A 21,320-nucleotide genomic window follows, 5' to 3' on the forward strand; every position below is an offset into this window, starting at 1 on the left:
CCTCATTTCACTAATGAGGTTCCTTTCTTTGAAAGGCTGAAGGCTCATCAGTGAAGACGCATGATGTTCTGCAGGACAGAAAAAAATACCTGTGAACTCTGCAGCCACTGGAGGGTGGAACCAAGGTGGCTTTGCTGAGTTGAATCTTTCACTGCCCTGCGTTTTTGTAGATGATGAAACAGTGAATAACTTCATAAAATCAGAATCGGCTCATTTACGCTCCAAACACGCGATCGGCAACCGACCGTCTGAAGAACTCTGAGAAAGTCCCGCCTCCCTAACAGTTACTGTTGCTTTGTCTGTCAAACTTTCAGCTCAGGCTACCTGGTGGTGTCCATAAACTTTGTGCAAAGAACATTTCGAAGCGCACAGAGGGGGACATCTGAAACATACTGTAGCTTTTGTGAAAAACAGCCAAACAAATGGCAGTAAGGAGTGACAATAAGCTGCCAACCAAGTTTGTTATTATAAAAGACAAAAACAAAAAACTGGGATTTATACTGTACAAAATTAAACTGCCTCTCTACATGAAATTAGCATAATGGATAACTTAATGGCCTTGTACGCTGAAGGGTTCAAATTAGGGATGTTTATGTGTACTGAAGTACCGTCGAGGTGCCAGTATTCAAATACTGGAATCACTATTCAGGTATTTGTCATGTTTCACCACAGGAAGTTTAACAATTCAGTGAAACACTGTCTTTAACAGAACGGTAAAGTTTTGAGATTTTGCTAATATTTGTCAGTAAGTATTTAAATTACACTCCAAAACATGAAAAGAATACCTTGTGCAATGCTGCGTTCACTACGAGTGGCTTTATGCCTCTTGTCACCTAAATCGATGGTCCCTCATCACCTGTGGGCGTTTCTGAACTCGAGCCTTTGGTTGCTATGGTTTCACTGAGGCCAAATTCCATGGCAATAGTGGCTACAGAGCTCGTATCAAGTACCTTCCATTACCATTATATATATATATATATATATATATATATATATATATATATAATATATATATATATATACAACCCCATTTCCCAATAAGTTGGGACACTGTTTACAATGTTAATAAAAAACAAATTGCAATGATATTCAGATCATTTAGAGCCTATATTTCATTGAAAATAGTACAAAGACAACAAATCAAATGTTGACCCTGAGAATTTTGTCATACATTTTGAATTTTGAATTTGATGCCGACAACACGTTCCAAAAAAGTTGGGACGGGAGCAACAAAAGACTGGTAAAGTTGAGTAATACTAAGAAAACACCTGGTGGTTGATTGATAACAGGTCAGTAACATGATTAGGTATAAAGAGCATCTCAGAGAGGCGGAGTCTTTCAGAAGTAAAGATGAGGAGGGGTTCGCCACTCTGTGAAAGACTGCACCATCAAATAGTGCAACAATTCAAGAATAACGTCTCTCAACGTAAAATAGCAACGAACTTTTGCTTTTCATCATCTACGGTACAAAATATCATTAAAAGATTCAGAGAATCTGGAGAAATCTCTGTATGTAAGGGACAAAAACCAGTATTTTCTGGCTGTGATCTTTGGGCCCTCAGGCAGCACTGCATTAAAAACAGACATGATTCTGTAGTGAAATCACTGCATGAGCTCAGAAAACCACTGTCTGTGAAAACAGTTCATCACTGCATCCACAAACGCAAGGTAAAACTCTAAAACACAAAGGAGAAACCAAATATAAACAGGATCCAGAAACGCTGCCACCTTCTCTGGGTCTGAGCTCATTTAAAATGGACTGAGCGGAAGTGGAAAAGTGTCCTGTGGTCCATCAAGTCAAAATTCTAAATTCTTTTTGGAAATCATGGACGCTGTGTCCTCCGGGATAAAGACCACTCAGCTTGTTATCAGTGCACAGTTCAAAAGCCAGTATTCATGATGGTATAGGGGGCATTAGTGCACATGGCATGGGTGACGTGCACATCTGTGAAGGCACCATTAATGCTGAACCATATATACATGTTTTGGCAACATATGCTGCCATCCAGACGACGTCTTTTTCAGGGAAGGTCTTGATTATTTCAGCAAGATAATGTTAAACCACATTCTGCATGTATTACAGCAGCATTGCTCCGTATTAAATGAGTCCAGGTGCTAAACTGACCAGCCTGCAGTCCAGACCTGTCACCACTGAAAACATTTGGCACATTATGAAATGAAAAGTAAGACATATGAGCCCCTGAACTGATGAGCAGCTGAAATCCTGTATCAAACAAGAACAGGAAAACATTTCACTTTCAAAACTACAGCAGTGTCTCCTCAGTTCCCAAACACTTACAGAGTGTAGTTAAAGAAGAGGTGATGAAACACAGTGGTAAACAGGCCCCCGTCCCAAGTTTTTTGGAGCGTGTTATTGGCATCAAATTCAAAACGTGCATGTATGTTTCCAAAAATAATAAAAATTCTTTGTACTATTTTCATTTTCACATAGAAAATCAACAAAAACATGTCATTTCACCAAACATTTGCATATGAATGTGTGTAAATGACCTCTTTTCTGATAACAGAACCTCATAACCTTATCCTTATAACCCTAAATGGGTGGAGCTAAACTTCTACAGGCTGAACAGGCAGGTGTGTGTAAATGCATCATTATATCATCACAAAAATAGTGAATTCAAAATGTTTTTTCTTAGAATCTCTATATGGACTGAACCTGAACACTGTTTACATCCTACATCAAACAACATTTCTTTAAAAAAGTAGGGAAAGCTCAGTTTTCCAGAGAAAGTTTTCGCCAAATCATCATGAAAGTCTTGATAAGCCTGTAGAGCGAGTGTTACTCCATACAGCGTCAGAGTTAAACTGAACTTGAATGCAGGGGTAGCTTTGGGACACTGGGGCTGATCTGTAATTGTGGCGGCTGTTTCAATCATAATTGAACTCAGAACCACAACCTCCTCGTCCTCATGCTGAAGCACATTCTTACTGCCCCCAATCTGTTCATCATTCCTCAGTGACAAGCAAACAATCTCACCAATCAAGACAGCTAATTGCTTTCAGACTCTGCAGCAGATGCTTCCCTGTGAATTCTGTGGTCAGATGTAGCCCCTCCTGCGATCAGGGTTTGAATAGTTCTTCCCTTTACTCTTAATGTAGCCACTCAGCCATGAAGCCCTTGGAATTATGAGGTTCTGTGTGTCAGGTTTTCTCAAAATTGAGTTATTTTCATTTTCTTATTCTGTAATAACTTCTTAACATTATGTGGGGTGTTTTTTATGAGTTGTCTAGGAAACAAAAAGCTTCCATCAAACTCTGACGTAGTTCTGTAAGGTTTTATCTGTGAGCCAATCAGCACTTTGAATACACAAGACGACCAATCAGGTTCTACACTGACCTGCTGGGACAGTTTATTACAGTAGCTGGTTGCTGTCCAAACAAAAAGGAAACTTAAACCAATGGCTTCTACCTAAACTGACCTCTACACTGGACAAAATATTTAGCTCTGACCTTTATACTTATTCAGCAAAGCTTTTTTGAATAAGAAAAAAAATGATTTATCATAAAATGAGAAACAAATGTTATACAAAATAAATACATGATAAAAATAAATGTCATAAAATGTCATGAAAAGCATTACATTTAATTTTCTACAACATGTAGAAACTCGGTTACACTAATTTTAAGTTTGTGTTCATTGACAATGTTGCTTCTCTTCAGGTTTTGTCAGAGAGAGCCTTACAACTCCAAGCAGAGCGTGAGCTCTGTAGCTAACAGTGTATCTAACGTAGCTGACGGCGCCCGCTACCACATCAGTTAGCACTGTGCTAACTTTGGGCTTAAATTATCACCTGAAACAATGTGGAGGTGTTCAGTGTCCCTAATAGACCTGAAGAAATATGTATATAATATAAAATCTGCCATAACATTTAACACATAAAATATAAAACATTTTATGATTTAAACTGTGTTAAATTTAGCAAATAAAACAGTAATTGTGCATTAAAGTGTGTAAAATGTATAGCCGTGTGCTTAAGAGGTCTTAATTTAGTTTCACTTACAAAATCAACAAAAACATTTGACTAGGGGTGCCCAAACTTTTGTGTATGTAAATGACCTCTGTTCTGATTGGCCCTGTATTGCATTTCATACAAAAAGCAGATCCGGCGATGAAAAGCATGAATCTAACCATATGTGCATTCCTGCTGGTGTGGATCTCCTCACGCTCAGAGATGCAGAAAAATACTGCTTAAATGCTAAGAGTGCCCCCTTGTGGGGACTCTAAATTATTGTGGAGAAAATGAATTCTGTACATTTCACAAACTGAACATTAAAAGGCAAACATTTTACATTCTGCTTCTGTTTTTCCAAACGACAATGTTTTCAACCTACAGAGATTCATACGTTTTGAATAAATCTCATTTATCACAGTTTGTATCTCAGTGCTAAGCTTACAGCTGTTATTGCACCACAGATAAATACTCAAAACACTGACGTACAGCTCTGATATGACCATCATCAACATTCCATATAAACTCAGAAGACTCGTGTAGGTTCACTGGTGGTTCTGGATAGTAAATAAAATGTCTATATTTGTGTTGCAGTCATGGCGACCCCTGGTTCCTATCACCACCACTGTAAAGACATCTGAGTCTCTACAATCAACCATTTCAGACCAAACCTCTCTGAATTATTCTGTTTATAATTTATACAGCAATGTTGAAAAATTGGTACGAAGTAACAAAACCAGGCTGTTTAATTCTAAGGAATGAAGGTGATGTAAAAATGAATAACAGCTGCTTCTCATACTCACACAAATGTTATAAAGTGGATCTTAAAAAGGAAAAACACAAGAAGAATATAAGAAATATGCCTTTTAAACTCTCAATATCTGTCTGCTGTACAAACCTCTGATAATGGCCCGATTCTGTTCCTCCACTGAACCGCCTCCCTGTGAATCCTCAGCCTGTCTAAACAACAGAAGGACGGCTGCTTTCTTTCCCTGAACAATGAAAACGCAACACTGTCCGCTTTTTAACAGCTGATGAATGCCAGCGCTGCTCCGCAGAAACCGTGACGACTTTATCAGCTGGGGGCCGTACAGCTAGCACGCTTAGCATTAGCATATGGCATTTTCATATTCTGACATGGACAGCTTTACTGAGAGGTGGCAGGAGGTGCTGAGGTGGGTTTCTCAAAAAAAAACAAAATAAAAAAAACAGCAGCTCGAGCTTTCTGTCAGACGGACACGCAGACGAGCCCAGTGGGCGCAGCGCACGGACTTCAAACTGCCTCCCGCTGGCTGGTGGAGCGGAGCTTAGTCATACTCTTTCACCTCGCATTACCCAGAAAGCATCAGCACATATTTTAGGGCCTTTCTCTGAAGTGCACAGTCATCTTTGAGTCATCCAGCAGGACTCGTTCACCCTGCCGATCGCTCTGATCCCCCTCAGGCCTGTGTGGCACGGCTCAGCTGGCGTGTGGGCTGCGCCGGTCAGAGCTGACTCCAGATCACAGAGCCAGCTTCCGTTAGCGCTGTGTTTGTGCGTGCTGAGTTACGAGGTAACTGGGTCCCAATGCCATCCCCACCGCTGCGTCTGAAGCTTCCTGAAGTTTGCATTTGTAGCGTGGGCGGTTATGATTGCCACTTCACTGAGCGCTGCTGCTGTTTTTGTGTTTATTTATATATTATCTTGCTGTTTTTTTAGCTCTGGAAATCTTCGGAGGCTGCGGTATTTCAGTGCACAGGCTAAAAGGGATTGGCAGCGGTGGAGAGTTTGTTCTTCGGAAAACTCCGGGCAAAATTAAAAAAACATAACCATCACTAGACTAGAGAGAGACAGGAAATCCCCCTCTGAAGGGGGGTGGAAAACTACAAGGGGGGTGAAGGGGGGTGCTTAAAAAAGAAGCTAGATGGCTAATGGCTTCCCTGAGGCTGTGACGTTGCTGAACTCCACACCACATTTATACCTGCAAAATCTATCAATATCTATATTCTTAACCACTCCCTGTCCTTAATTGTACATATTGTAACTACAGCATCGCTTACAACAGTAACTTTCTGCACTTTATATGTAAACTATACTGTATTTTGCACTTCTGGTTAGATGCTAACTGCACTTAAGTGGCTCTATAACTGTGCTCTGCACAATAACAATAAAGTTAAATCTAATGTAGTCTAATCTAATCTTATCTACTCTAATCTAGTTTTACCTACTCTAATCTAATCTAACCTACTCTAATCTAATCTTACTGCTAGCAGCTGTAAACTGTAGTGTAACTGTGGTAAGGCCTGTTTGATGAAGTCCTGAGGGGTCAGAAGGGTAAGAGACTCGTGTGAAGCCAGCCACCACTTTTTTTTAAGTCATTTTCACAGTTGACTGCGTTTTGAGGAGAGCGCTAACCGGCAGTCCTTTTATATCAACTAAAAGACACCTGCGCATGCTAGCATCACTTTGATTAAAGAGGGGGGGCATCCTACCCACCCAGAGAGAGCGAAAGTGCAATAATTGTGATGGTGATTCATTCTGTTGGTTATTATGGGTAAAAATAATCAATTATCATAAGGTGACCATGTTTGTTATTGATTTTCTTTGCTCTTGGATTCAGGCTGAGCGCTAAAACTGATACACAGCAAGACAGCCTTTATTTTTATTTACAAATTGAGTTCTATATTTAATATCAGATATTTTTAATACTCAAAATCAATGTAAACTGAAAGCCCTTTGTTTATAATATGAAGGCTAAAAGCAGAGATGTAATATAACAGTAGTGAGTGGGTTTGGGTGATTTTGGAGCTGATCTCTGGCTGATTGATGGTCACAGGTGGATGAAATCACTGTGGATGGTGAGGCCGAGTCTGATGATGATCTGATTGTGAATCATGTCGCTGTTTTATTCCTTTGTTGGAATATGAAGGCCAAACAACAGAGAAATAATATCAGGATTTTAGGTGATTTTCCGAGCTGAATTACTCACTGATGCTGACGTCCCAGCTCGATGATGTCATGCTTGCTAGTTCGGGGTGGGTATGCTGAACGTACTGATATGTGGATCATGTTTGTATTGTAAACCGTTCTGAAGTTAAGAAGACTAGAAGGGTTAATCTACACAAATGTCTCTCCTGAAAAATGTTAATTTGGGCGACTAAAGTGCTTTCATTCATTTACAGTGAGGCAGTAGTGCGAAACTGTAGTGCCTGTCACTCTGACAACTTACCATGGGTGCTAAAGGACTGCAGAACCTATATAGTAAATCTCGACAGTCACTTTTTATCCCAAAATATGGTTTGAAGTGGCACAAAATATTAGTAGATCTGCCCCCTTATGGTCAGTCTATGTACATATCTGCAGTGTCCATATAGAGTTATTGGTTGATTGTACAAGAGGCCAGAATTTATTTCACAAACTCAGTAAGGTGAGCTTCCTCCAAGAGAACAACCTATTTCTTTCAGAATCACCTGCACATATACATATTCACAGGACCATATACGCTCCCGAGGGTGCGAGCACGCTCACTAAGGTTATGAAAATGTACGTGTCGTGTGAAAGTCAGAGTAAAAACATTTCCCAGCTCAGTCTGAGACTCATATTTCATGTTCGTCCTCCTGCTCCCCCTCTGCAACACCCCCCTCCACTGTGACTCCTCATAGACTCATCCATCTGGACAACATACATCACACCATCCTGCAGACTCCCACACCACGAACACAGCAGGACAAACCCAACATTCTGCTCTGGCCTCCTTTATATTAATTAGAACTGAAGAAAATAAGAATTTATTATTCATGAACTCATTTATGGCAGATATTTCAGTCTTTCGGATTTCATTGCAGAAACAAGATCAATCACAATCAAAATCAATCACTGATGTTCATGTTTAACTTTTTTCGTGTTTCAAGATGTTTTGATTATTTAAAAGATAGGTTGGTGTGTTTCACATATGCTGTTATTGGTGTTATTAATGGAATTTTGTTTCAAAAACCACACCTGAGCTGTCTTACATGGTATTGGTCCTCCATATGCCACCAAAACAAAGGCATGGACTCTACAAGACCTTTGAAGGTCCCCTTTGGTATCTGGCACCAAGACATAAGCAGCAGATCCTTCACACAGCAGGTGGAAGTGGTCCAAATCTGATTTTCTCACCAAATCCGATTCTTTTGTTTGGCTGTTCAGATTATCTTTTAAATGTGATCTGTATCATCAGTCTGAACAGATCAGCTCCTAAACTGACTCACACGCACAAAAGAACAGAGCGTCACGCTGCTTCACGGCTCATCCAGAGGTAAACAATCACGACCGCCAACGAACGCCAGTCGCTCCCGGAGGATCAGCTTCATCTTCACCAGCATCACAGGAGCCATCATGAAGCTTCACTGACTGACAGCTGGGCTCATCACCCAGATTGAGTTCGAGCTGTAAATTCTTTAAACTTCCAGACTTTTAACTGTTCTTTGACGCTGCAGCCTCGTTCTCCTCCGGCCACGTTCGGCTATTTCTTAAGAAACCTCTTCGAACACTGAGCGGTTGTGATGAGTCTCTTCTGATTTTTTGTACAGAAACATCAGCCTAAATGTTTATGAGTCTCAGCAGTGCGAAATTATGACAAAAGTCGAGTTGGATTGACGTCAAAATTGCATGAATTCCAATCTGGCTGTTCAGACTGAGTCACATTGCCACATTTTGGCAGCGACGCTGCTCGCTTATTTCCGGGACCGCCGTCTGTTTGCACACATGTACAGCACTCAGAAATCTGAAAGAAATCAGAGTCAGAGTTTACAGCACTGAGAAATCTGATTACTGAGCTAAAGATTTTTTTAATGAGATTTTTTTAATGGGATTAATCAGATTTCTAGACCTTACTCCAGTCTAAGAAATCAAAGTGTGCTGTTTACATGACCATTTGAGTAGTCAGATAACTTCAGAAATCTGATTGTGATCGGATTATTGAGTACATGTAAACGCACTCATTGTTTGAACACTCAAATTTGCAAATGATCACCTGTCAACACCTCAGTCCAGCACTCCTCCTGCGTTCCTGCTCTATGATGTTAGTATGTTGTGCAACAAAATGATTATATTCATTATTTTCCATTTTCTTTTTTTAAAATATCTTAAGAATACAGATTCCTCATCCCAGAGTCCTGAATCGAATCGTGAGCTGAGGGAATCATTGGATCCCTATTGCCAAACTGTTTATTTAACCAAACAGCTCATCTTCTCTATCCAGGCTGCGCTGCTCAGTTCAGCGCTGTTCACTGAGGCGTTGTTCTGAGACTGTGAAGTGAGCATGATGTTCTCTTTCTCTCTGCAGGAGCGACTGGGTGACATCTTACCGAGTGCTGGTCAGCAATGACTCACACACCTGGGTGACATTAAAGAACGGCTCCAGAGACCTGGTGAGCAGCCCTGATTACAGCATAGCTCTTATGAGGAGGGATTTAACCTGAACTAGGCAAACTAATAGATAACTATGTTATAAAAGATTATTATTACATTTCTACACACCAGTGAAATATGCATCACAAAATATATGAAAACTGGCCTTTGTTATTTTGAACAAGGTAGTCCTGGTGCTTCCTCTCACTGGCCACTTTATTAGAAACACCTACCTTGTGCTTCCACTAACTGGCCACTTTATTAGAAACACCTACCTTGTGATTCCACTCATTGGTCACTTTATTCAAAACATCTGCCTTGCACATCTGCTTAGTGGCCACTTAATTAGAAACACTTGCTTGTGCTTCCACTCACTGGCCACTTTATTAGAAACACCTACCTTGTGCTTCCACTCACTGGCCACTTTATTAGAAACACCTACCTTGTGCTTCCACTCACTGGCCACTTTATTAGAAACACTACCTTGTGCTTCCACTCACTGGCCACTTTATTAGAAACACCTACCTTGTGCTTCCACTCACTGGCCACTTTATTAGAAACACTTGCCTTGTGCTTCCACTCACTGGCCACTTTATTGGAAACACCTGCCTTGTGCTTCCACTCACTGGCCACTTTATTAGAAACACTTGCCTTGTGCTTCCACTCACTGGCCACTTTATTGGAAACACCTGCCTTGCACGTCTATTTACTGGCCACTTTATTAGAAACACCTAGGCTACCTTTCTTATAGGTGTACAATTACAGTTTGTAGTCCATCTGTTGTTGCACAGTTTATCATCTTCTCTCTACCTCATTCCTTGTTGGTCAGTTTCTGACCACAAGACCACTGTTGACCAGATATTACTTTCTAATAAAGTGGTCACTGAGTGTGGAAAACTCAGTATATTATTGTTTGTAGTGCTCTTAGTTTAAAGCTCATAGTGCAGGAAGCAAGTTTGAGCCAGAACCAGAACCCTCTGTTATATATCAGTGTGACTGTGACCAAAAAATAAATAAATAAATAAACAAAACAAAAAAAGCATGAATTTGCAGTGCAGAGGATGATATTTTGGGAGCTTCCTTGACATTTCAGGCTTTAAATCCAATAACATTGTGTCCTCTTCTGTCCAGACTGTGAGCAAAGCTGATTTTCTTTTTTCTTCACTTTTTAGTGAAGGTTTATTTACCATTTTCACTCTGTTTTCTCCTAAGAGCCTGATAATTGTAATTAATTCGGCTGGTAATTAATCAGGATTGTAATTTATCATAGACACAGACTTTGTTTTAATGTAATTATTCAACATTAGCTGATCGAGAATTAGCCGTTCGATTACCGGACTGTTTCTGAACAGAGAATCATGCTGATTAGACGTGGAGCGTCGCTCATTTGCAAGTCTAATTAGCCGGAGGTGTAACTGTAAACACGGCTGATTGTAAACAGTATGGGGGGAGCTCAGGCTGGTTCATTAAAACAGTGGTGAGTCAGTGCCTGATATCGTCTCAGTGCTCATACAGAGCTGATCACACCGCCTAGAATAATGATGAGCATGCATTGTTTTCGTTTTGGTATCTGGATATTGATTAATTGAATTGATAAAGCAGTTATCAGTACTCGAGCACAGATTAACACCTGGTGGGCACCCGGTAGGGTCCTGATTGCTGGAAGTTGTGACACTGAAAGCATTACTATGGAATAAACTGATGAATTCTCGGCCCTGGTGAAGGTATAAGTTCCATAAATGCATTTTATTGAACAAGTGCCGACTCTGCAGACTGAATTACGGGACCTCGTGTGGTGTTAAAGAATGTTCGCCCTTGGCTTTAGAGGGATTAGTGGTTCTGGTCGTTCTGTGAGGGCAGGTCCTGTTTTTCATGTCGTAGCTGTGGTTGTGCAGAAGCAGACGGGCCTGAAAGACTCATCATATCACTGGTTTTCCACTTAAAGAATGGAAGTGTTTAATCGTTCAGTCTTTCATTCGTTCCCATGCTGACTTTAATGGGTGACGACACTGCAGGAGGACAGTTATTCTGAAAAGAAATACACTGCCCACAGTGGAACTGACACCGGGGGGATATGCTAACACTCTTACGAAGACTGTGGTGGTCCGGATACGTTTATTTGCTAGCACTTTATATTAAAGGGAAACTCCACTGATTTTGCAAAATTGCTTAATTCAGTGGTTGAGTTGTGAACAGTGTAATTCAGAGTGGTTTGGTGTGAAATGGTTCAGGTGTCTTTACAGTGGTGGTGATAGGAACCAGGGGTCGCCATGACTACAACACAAATATCACCAGTGAACCTACACGAGTCTTCTGAGTATTTAGTTTTTATTTTAATGGTAAAATAAGCATTTTTGGGGACCTTTTTTAGGTTTTTAGTTCTCAAAACTGTCAGAACGTCTCAGTCGTCAGGCAGTGAATTAATAACCACTTCACATAATAACTTTCTGTGAGGGAGATTTTAGAGAATTTAAACTCAGATGTTTGGCTCCTGTCACCACCACTGTGAACAATGACTCAGTACGTTTCTCTAGAATGAAGCATTTCACACCAAACCACTCTGAATGACTAAATCTTAATCTGGATTATAATTAATTAAACAAAAATATAAAACATCAGTGAAATTCCCCTTTAATGAACACTTATCAGGGGGTTGTTATAGTCCTGTTCTTTGTTCAAGCCGGCAGATTATTTTTTTAAAGCTTCCCTGAAATTAACAGAACGTGTTTTATGATCACACATATCGCTATATGGTTACAATTTACTGCTGAAACCCAAAAATCTTAGACGCTCTGTGTATTATTTTATATAAATAATTTTTACAGAGCAGATCACTGAAGAGACGCCATCTGTTTATAGTTTATAGCCCAAATTTGTGGAAAAATGGGTCGACTTTCAGTAGAACAAAAAAAAAAAATTGAGTTCAGCTTTAAAATTACATCACCCATCTATTTGACTGGAAAGAAGACAGTTTCAGCCTCATATGACCCCCAGCTTTAGAATGAAGCTTATGAAATATGAAAGTTATGAAGAATATGATGAAGTGCACTTTGGAACCACCGGTGGTCTCAAGGAGTTGAAACGGTTAAACCCAGCAAATCAATAAACAATTGTGTACAAATTACAAAAACATATATATACAAGTTTTTGTAATTTGTAAAAATTTGTAAATTTTTAAATTGGGAATTCCTCCTTTTTTTTCAAAATTTCAACATAATTAAATGGTAAATATGTAAAGTAAGTCATTCAGATTGTTTTGATGTGATGTGAAATGATCATGAATATGTTAAGTTGTTCAATAGTTTTGTCCCTATAACATATTTTTAAATGCATTCATGACAGAGACGTACATCATATATAAAAAATCCAGAAGATACATGCAAATTCACTGTTTATGGTCTGTTATTATAAATAATAATCTATTTATTAGAGATTTTCACAGATCTCTGATTATGTACTAATACAAATCACAATTAACACAGCTTAATGCTTAGTGAAAAAACAAAAAAAATAACAAAACAAAACAGAAAACAATAATAAAAGTGTCTTTACTGACCTTAATTTAACAGCCCTAATTCTGAAAGCTTGACTCTACAGTTCACGGTCTCTGTTGTTGTTTCTTTGCAGGCCTTTGGTTGCAGTTTAGTTGTTACGGGTGAAATAAGTTCAGTCATTGTTTGTCATGCTCTCTATTTGCCTCAGTAGCTTTTCATTGGCAATAAGGAGAAGGAGATCCCGGTGCTAAACACCTTCCCCAAACCTGTGGTGGCTCGTTACATCAGAATCAACCCTCGCACGTGGTACAGCGGCGGCAGCATCTGCATGAGGGTGGAGATACTGGGATGCCCCATGCCAGGTTAGACACCAACCTGTTGGCTTATTGGTATAATAAAACTGTTAAAATAAGGTGTTAAATTAATATTTTGTAGATTAAATAAAATGTACTCAATTTTCCAAATGCAGTCAGTCAGCCAAGACATGTTGCATTGTTAGTCTTAGCACTGGAGCCACGAGGCTGATGTAGCCAGCACATAACCTCAAACTAGCTCACGTGGTTTGTTTGGGTCACTCTATGACTCTGTATATATTTAAGCTGCCTACTGCGAGTTTTAGCTAAGTGACGTACATTTGCGGATGTGCGTGATATGGTGACGTACTCAGTGTGCACAGTCCCTTGGTTGGGTACACTCTACCATTACTGTTAGATATGCTAGTCTTGTAGCTCCAGTGACACTACAAAAATAAAGAAGTAAAAAAGGGCAGAGAGCTAATGTCAGCGCTGGTTTATGAGGAGCCTGGCCGCTTCCTATTTCCCCCATTATATCAAAAACAGGACTACTAAACAGCAGAGGGCGCCCATGAGGGCGTCCTCAATGAATGGGAGTAAATGGAGCTAAATGGCTAAAACAAAAAGCTAAAACAGTTTCTAATCTCTCGCCCACTTTCCTAACTTTCCTTTAATTTTAGAAAGTAGAAGGATGTATTTCTCTAAAAAAACAAAGAAAACTCACCTGTATGTTTCCTTTTTCTACAGCAAACAGGTTTTGGGCAGCAGGACTAACATTACTGCTACTGAGTGCTGATTGGTTGGTGAGCGGAGCAGCTCGTTGGCTGTTCATGCTCACAGACGTCATTAACGTACATGAAACAGCAGTGTTAAAGTGTTTTATGCTGTTCTGTGTTCAGAAAATGAATGAATTCTTTTACATTGAAAATGTTTAAACCTTTATAAACTATGATTTTGCTCAAATGCTCCATCTTAACCCATTCATTTTGGACTCACTCCGGAGCGCCCTCTAGTGAAACCTGGAACACATTACAGAGAGATAATTCTGCCCTTTACAATTCTCTGCTAATGTTAGTGCTCATTGCAACTGTCTTCAAATCATCACTGCAGTGGAGAGAAAGAGAAACTCAAACGGCAGAAATGACTGAGTCAGATGAGGAGGACAGTCAGCAAAAAGCTACAGTTAGCAAAGTAGCAACCAGGCTAGATATCTCACCTCAGTTTGGCCTCTTTTTTCTGGCTGAAAGAGTGAAAAACTTGTTTCTCCTAAATGAAAATATAATCACGTTTTTTTTTATGATTTCATCTGACAGCCAAAGTAATCAATGCTAGCTAAGTTGTATTGATTAGCCTATAGCTCAGTAGCTACGCTAGTAATCAGGATTAGCTGCCACCACAGGGATTCCCAGTGGCTGTATAATGTATTTGTGTAATGTAAGCTGGGTGGTGAGAGAACATTCAACAATCATGAACAAAAATATATGAAAATCATATAAAAATTGTGAATTGTGTCACCGATATAATGCTGTGCTACTGAATATTGAATAACTATAACAATAACAAGGACAGATAACATATGAAACTCTTATTTTAGGCCAGAACACATTTAACCTCACTTCTTTCTGCAGAACGTTGGAAGCATCAGAGAAAATCATACCCAAAAGCCACTGGATTATGTCTGACATATATTTGTGCCTCACAGATCCGAACAATTACTACCACAGACGGAACGAAATCACCACCACAGACAACCTGGACTTCAGACACCACAGCTACAAGGAAATGAGGCAGGTAAAGGATGATTCCTACTGACTCTTCCCATCCTTTCTTAAGGAAACTCCCCTTCTGGGAGTCATTACTGTATGTGGGTACGCTGTGCGCTGACTCTGCTCACAGAGGCAATAGATTAGATTCTTCAGGACTGTAATAAGAGGCAGGGGTGTCAAATTCCAGTCCATAGGGGACACAGCATTACAGGTTTTAGTGTTTACCAGCTGAAACACACCAGATTGAGCTCATGGATTATTGATTATTAGGCGATGATGTGATCAGTTAGAGCTAAAGAGGAGTACGCTGAACTCTGCAGGGCTGAGACTGTCCAGTAATGCTGTTTGTAACAATCACAAATGGAAAAGGTTACAATAATTTAACATATTACAGCCTGAGCAGTTTTATTTAGGAACGTGTCTAAATATTAGTGACCATATTAGTGACCGAGCTACCTTTGGAATAAAGCCATAGGCCACACATTTTACCCCCTTTGTTGTGATGTCAGCCCTCAGCAGCACTTAAACCTGTCAGGTGTTTAAACCACCGCTGGACCAAAATAGTTTCAATATGTGCTTTTAACAATAGTTTGGAAAAGAAAACTGTAAAATCATTACTTTTTTAAAAACGTGCTCTTCATACAGTACTAAGTAAAGTCTTCATTTATTTCATTACCAGTCAAAACGGCAATTCAAAACAAGCTTTTCATTTTCCAGAGTTATTTTTGAGGAGATGAGACATGAGATATAGATCCACTTGTTATATAAGATAAAAGTCCACTTGTAAGGAAGAAAAAGGTCAAAGTGGAAAAAATGGGAGTTTCCAGCTTCTGAACAGGAGCAAAAGCTCCAGGGAAAATGGGGCTCCTAACAACCACCTGGAAGAAACTGGTCAACCCCAAAACTGCCCCCATCAGATAAACTTCCACTGTGAGAAGACGACTCAGCGCTGTGGGTCTGAAAGGATGTGTAGCTGTCAAGAAGAACCTCACTGAGAAAAGGAGACGGACACATCAAACAAAGAAGCTGAACGATGGACTGACCACCCCAGAGTCCAGACCTCAACACCACATCAAGTCTGAATTTTGGAACTGTGACAAAATATCCCTGCAGACTCTTTGAGGAGCTGAAAGTGAGTCTCCTGAAAAGAATGGAAGCTGGAATAAAGAAAAAGAGTGGAAAAAAGGTGGAGATAGTAAATACTGGGTAATCTGATATTATATGTTGTTGAGGAATCTGTGTAATTTTCTGTGAAACACATTATAATTGTATAAATGCATTTCTGCTCTTCCTGATACTGAAAAATGAAAAGCTCGTGCTTAATGGACGTTTTGACTGACAATTAAAAGAATGACTTTTTCACAGTAGTGTACCAAAGCATTATGATGTGAGTGTAGAAGATAAACATTAGCACATAACTGCTTTATGATTACTTATTTTGCTTTATGATAACCTTTATTTTTTCTTTCTTAAACAATTACTTCTGACCACGGCCTGCTAGGCTGAAACACATTTTGATTTCTATCATTGATGCTGCTTAATGAATTCTGCTGCATTTTGAGCTACAATCCGTGTCTAACCCTATTATACTGAAGTGAGACTCCCTCCACCTCCCTTTTTAGGACTTGGAAGGCTTTTTCTAGGCTGAGCACTGCAAACATAGACTTTTTCTCAGTTAATTGACCATCCAGTTCTACACTGTATGTCCAAAGGTTTAGGACACCATTCCTCCTGAAATGATTGTGTGATTGAGTGTTAATAGTGAGTCTGTGCTGCAGTAACAGCCTCTACTCTTCTGGGAAGGCTTTACTCTATATGTTCAACATTGCTGTGAGGGTTTAATTGAGCTTTAGTCAGGTCAGGTACTGATGTTGGATGGTCAGTTCTAGATCACTCCGCTTATCCCAGAGGTATTGGATGAAGCTCCATCACTCCAGAGAACACAGTTCCACTGCTCCACAGCCCAATGCTGGGGGGACTTTATACTCCAAAGCATCCTATTCTAGTGGTCAGTGCTTTTCTATAATGCAGTTATGTTAAAACTGAAGTCTGGGGGGAGGAACATACCTGAAACCCCTCCTTCTTCCAATCTAACGCCCTGTGAAATACACATACTCACCTTCCGTTTCTGTGACGAAGAGTTCACATCCCCACCACCGCCCCATCTCCTCCCTGTTCCTCAGTCCTACTACAGCTATGAGGGGGTCCAGCCTTCTAGCTACAGGCAGAAGATACCCAGAACTCCAGCTCAAGTTCTCAGAGTTCTCCCCTCCCTCAATCAGCCTGTAGTAAGTGCACCTTTGTGAGCTGAATTAACTCTTCAGAAGGTCTCTCTGGATACTTTTGGACAGAAAAATCCCTTAACTTATCAATATACCTTTAAAGCACTGATATCCTTCTGCTGGATCTCCCCAGTGCGACTGATCACTTTCCTGCCCTTGTGTAAGTCAGTGTGTGCCTTCTATTTAGTTTCTACCTGAAGGGCATTCTCTGTCAAAGCCGCTGGTGCTGGCGCTGATATCCTGGCCTTGCTGTGTGGCTGCTATGGTTTGTAAGGAGGAGGAAGGTGCTGTGAATAACAATCCCGTGCGACGATGATGAAATGCAGGACTGAGCGGTCGAGCGTTCCCCGAACTCCGGCCATAAACCTTTGCAGCTCACCCACCTGAATACAAAAGCACCTGGCAGCCACCGGCGTCCTGACCACAGCTCTCCGTCAGCCGTTCGTCCCAGTCCAGAGCGATCGCTGAGCTGTGGATAATTATTATGGAGAGCACTGAAAAGTGTTTAAATGCGCTTTGACTTTCCCCAGGGCGACCTTGAGGGTTATTAGCATTGGGTTCTCGTTGTAGAAGCTGAACAGGGGCCTCCGATTTTTCATCCCCCGTCAATGACAGTAAATTTTGACTAATTGAGCGCACATTTATGACAGCAATATCTACCGGTGGATAGAAATGCTTTCCATGATTTTCGTGAATATAAAGTACACTGCAGTGCCCTTGGGAAACTCAGTGGCGAGAAAGCTTCTCCCTTTAGAGTTCTGTTCTGCCAAACCAAAGAGATTAAGCACTCTATATGCAGGGGAAGCTGTACTTCTCCTTGACTCTGCTGTTTGACCCTCACATCCGTCCTGTTGTCGTAACCCACTTTCCCTCACTGTCTCTCTCTGAGAGTGGAAAACTCTTATCTGTTCTCGACTCAAAATAAAATAGGGTGCCGCGGGCGCCGCTGGGGAAAGCTCTGTGATATGGCTTTGGAGTGTGGCCAAAAAAGAGCACTGACGGCAGTTTGATCCAGGCTGATTTCAGTACAGTACAGTCCATAGGGCTGCAATAAACAGCTGAATGTGGTTGCATATAATTCAGAAGCAGACTTAATAATTCATTCATATGTATACATATATATTGCTGCTGTCGGAACAAGTTTGTTGTTTTTCAGTTTTTGACATAATTTGAAAATGCCTGTTGCATTTTCAGCCCAAAACAGCCCAACAAGACTTGGAAAAAAGTCTGGTTCCATTGATTTACATTAGAAGTAAAGTAAAGGAAGTTTGACTTTGCAAGCAATTTTTAAAAATAAATTAACTGAGATTTTTTTTTTTGTTGAAAAAGTAAGTACACCCCTGCTTTAATGACTGGTATTGCCCCTTTTAACAGCTGTTAGCTTTGACGAGGCCATTGCACAGCCCTTCATTTCTTCCTTTTGAGCCTTTTTTGGCTTTATTTACTTGTATGTTTGGGATCTTGATCCTATTTGAAGGTGCACTTCATCAGCTTTCGACATTTTGGTAGATGGTCTCACATTCTCCTCTAGCAATTTCAGGTATGAAAGGAAATTCCTAGTCGTTTCTGTGATTGAAAGTTGGCAAGTAGCCTCAAACCATAACATTCCCACCACAGGTCTTTATAGTTGGTATGAGGTTCTTCAAATTTGTGTAGTCTCACTCTAATGGCAGATGCATGAACTTTGACATCCACAGTGGCAAGAGCTACCTGCAGGTCTTGATATGAAATTTTGGGGGGTTTAAATGCTTCTTTTAGCATGTTACACTCTACTCTTGGGACTAAATTTGCTGGGGTGCCCTGGCCTGCGCATGTTAGCAGTGGTAGCCAGTCTTCAGGACAGTGGCAGGACTGATTTCTGATATTTTGGATACACTTCTCACTTCTCAAACCCTTGTAAGTTAGTACCCCTGTATTTACTTTTTCCACATATGGAAAATGCATTTCTGTTTATTTCAATTACATGAAGGATGACAAAAAAAGTAAAAGTTTAGGTGTCACTTATACTTTAATTAAAACCACATATCTGTACCTGTATTAAGACCAGATGTATTTTCAGGAGGTGTACTTCTTCACATGACTCAACTTTACCGGAGAAGGAAAAAACCTACTTTACTTTTAATGTAAGTCAATGGAACCAGACGTTTTTACAAGTAATTTTGACTCATTTCTTTTGGTCCATTCGTCATGAAATTTACACACATATATATATATATTCACCTTTCTTTCATTGTGATCTTTAATTAAGTTGCAAGGATGACAGGAAAAGCATCAGAACATGGTGAAATGTGGTATCAAATAGACTTGCTAGACCAAATGAGCCCGTTATGCTTTGACATATCAACAAACCGTTCTAAACAAGCTCGTGCTAGTTTAGCCTAAAGCTATGCTCTTTTTCAGTTTGTTTCTTTGTGCACAGGTGCTAACCAGCTAAGCTAATAATAAAATCACTTTGCTCGCCTGAATTTTCAGTCAGGAAAACCAGATGTTTGAAAAATTATTTACAATGTAGAAATGAGGGCTCAACAAGACCTTAATTAAAATCCCATTGCCTGTACCTTGATTAATTACCATACAAGCAGCTGCTGGCACAGCAAATAAACAAAGCATTCAAATCCATAATTAATGATACTGACTGATTTAACAGCTTTCCGTGTCATTTCCCAGCATGCTCACATTTTGTTTAAGCAGATGTTGGATCGCCAGGATGGAGTCTGGTTTAATCGCCATGGCAGCAGATGTTTCCAATCATAATTTGTGTCATTTCCACGATCCCACACTGCGAAAGAGCAATATTTCATATCAGAGACTAATCAGGCCACTCCTCTTCCATGACAGTGACTCGAGTCACTGCTTTTGTTTTCTGATTCTGTATCTCAGTGCTGTGATATTCATAATAAAACTCGATACGTGGCCTCATAACTACACTGTGCATCTGCTTTGAGGAACCCTATACCTTAATTATCTTAATTTTATTAAAATGAATGATTGATTATTCCATTTTGTCGCTGCTGATACTCATTTTGAGCAGAAAACTCAAACATGCCAACCAGCACATGACTAGCAAACACAGCTTTGGACAATTATACACATAAAATCATAATATTCTTTTTAAAACACAAAATAGTTTAACTAATTGCAGAAAATATGTTTGTCAGTAGTGACGATTCTTAATGTTCCACACTGATTTTCAGACTTTGGGACACATTTACTTCCAAATGGGATCTAACTGCTCACCATGTGACCACAGGGATGCAGTCTCACTTCCTGCTCTAAAATACAGGGGCGTGGCTAAAATAAGGCTCCGCCCACAGACTAAAACTCTTTCAGTGTGTCTCATTTAAAGGACTGTTGCTAGGTAGAGCAAACCTTTGCAGTGATCTGTGGAGGAGCCTTCCTCTGCTTCTAGTGCCAAACGATACAGTTTATCCAGGATTCATAACATAATTCAGATTTTTTTAAAAACACAAACTGAAATGATTTGAATGAAACAAGACTTTTTCCTATTCACAGCTTGGGCTCTGCTCCTGATCACAAAATCACAATTATAGTTGAGCTTTCGTGACTGCCCGTCTACAGCCGCTCCCCGGTCAGCTGTGTAGTTCAGTAGCTTTAGCTTGCTTTCGCCAGTTTTAGTTTAATAAGGAGCTCTGTTTTGGGTTCAAATGTAGCTGTTTCTCCCTCACTGTTCATCAGCATCGCTAATACACCAGTCAGACATAACATTCTGACCACCTCCTTGTTTCTACGCTCATTGTCCATTTTATCAGCTCCACTTACTATATAGGTGCACTTTGTAGTTCTACAGTTACAGACTGTAGTCCATCTGTTTCTCTGATACTTTGTTAGCCCCCTTTTACCCTGTTCTTCAGTGGTCAGGACCCCCATGGACCCTCACAGAGCAGGTACTATTTGGGTGGTGGATCATTCTCAGCACTGCAGTAACACTGACGTGGTGGTGGTGTGTTAGTGTGTGTTGCGCTGGTCTGAGTGGATCAGACACAGCAGTGCTGCTGGAGTTTTTAAACACTCACTGTCCACTCTATTAGACGCACCTGCGTTGTTGGTCCACCTTGTAAAGTCAGAGACGACAGCTCATCTGCTGCTGCATAGTTTGTGTTGGTCATCCTCTAGTCCTTCATCA

At 40.2% G+C, this 21,320-nt stretch overlaps 1 protein-coding gene across 1 annotated transcript in view; it reads left to right on the top strand.

The window, feature by feature from the left end:
• The window catches only part of cpxm2 (carboxypeptidase X (M14 family), member 2), a 108,135-nt gene that overhangs the window by 52,681 nt on the left and 34,134 nt on the right, over window positions 1–21,320 (top strand). The window contains exons 5-7 of the mRNA XM_036571857.1: window positions 9,277–9,361; window positions 13,047–13,197; window positions 14,831–14,919. Of these exons, the coding sequence (XP_036427750.1) occupies window positions 9,277–9,361; window positions 13,047–13,197; window positions 14,831–14,919 (325 nt within the window). The remainder of the gene's footprint in view (window positions 1–9,276; window positions 9,362–13,046; window positions 13,198–14,830; window positions 14,920–21,320) is intronic.

This window comes from Colossoma macropomum, unplaced genomic scaffold, assembly GCF_904425465.1.
Source record: "Colossoma macropomum unplaced genomic scaffold, Colossoma_macropomum, whole genome shotgun sequence".
Lineage (NCBI taxonomy): Eukaryota > Metazoa > Chordata > Actinopteri > Characiformes > Serrasalmidae > Colossoma > Colossoma macropomum.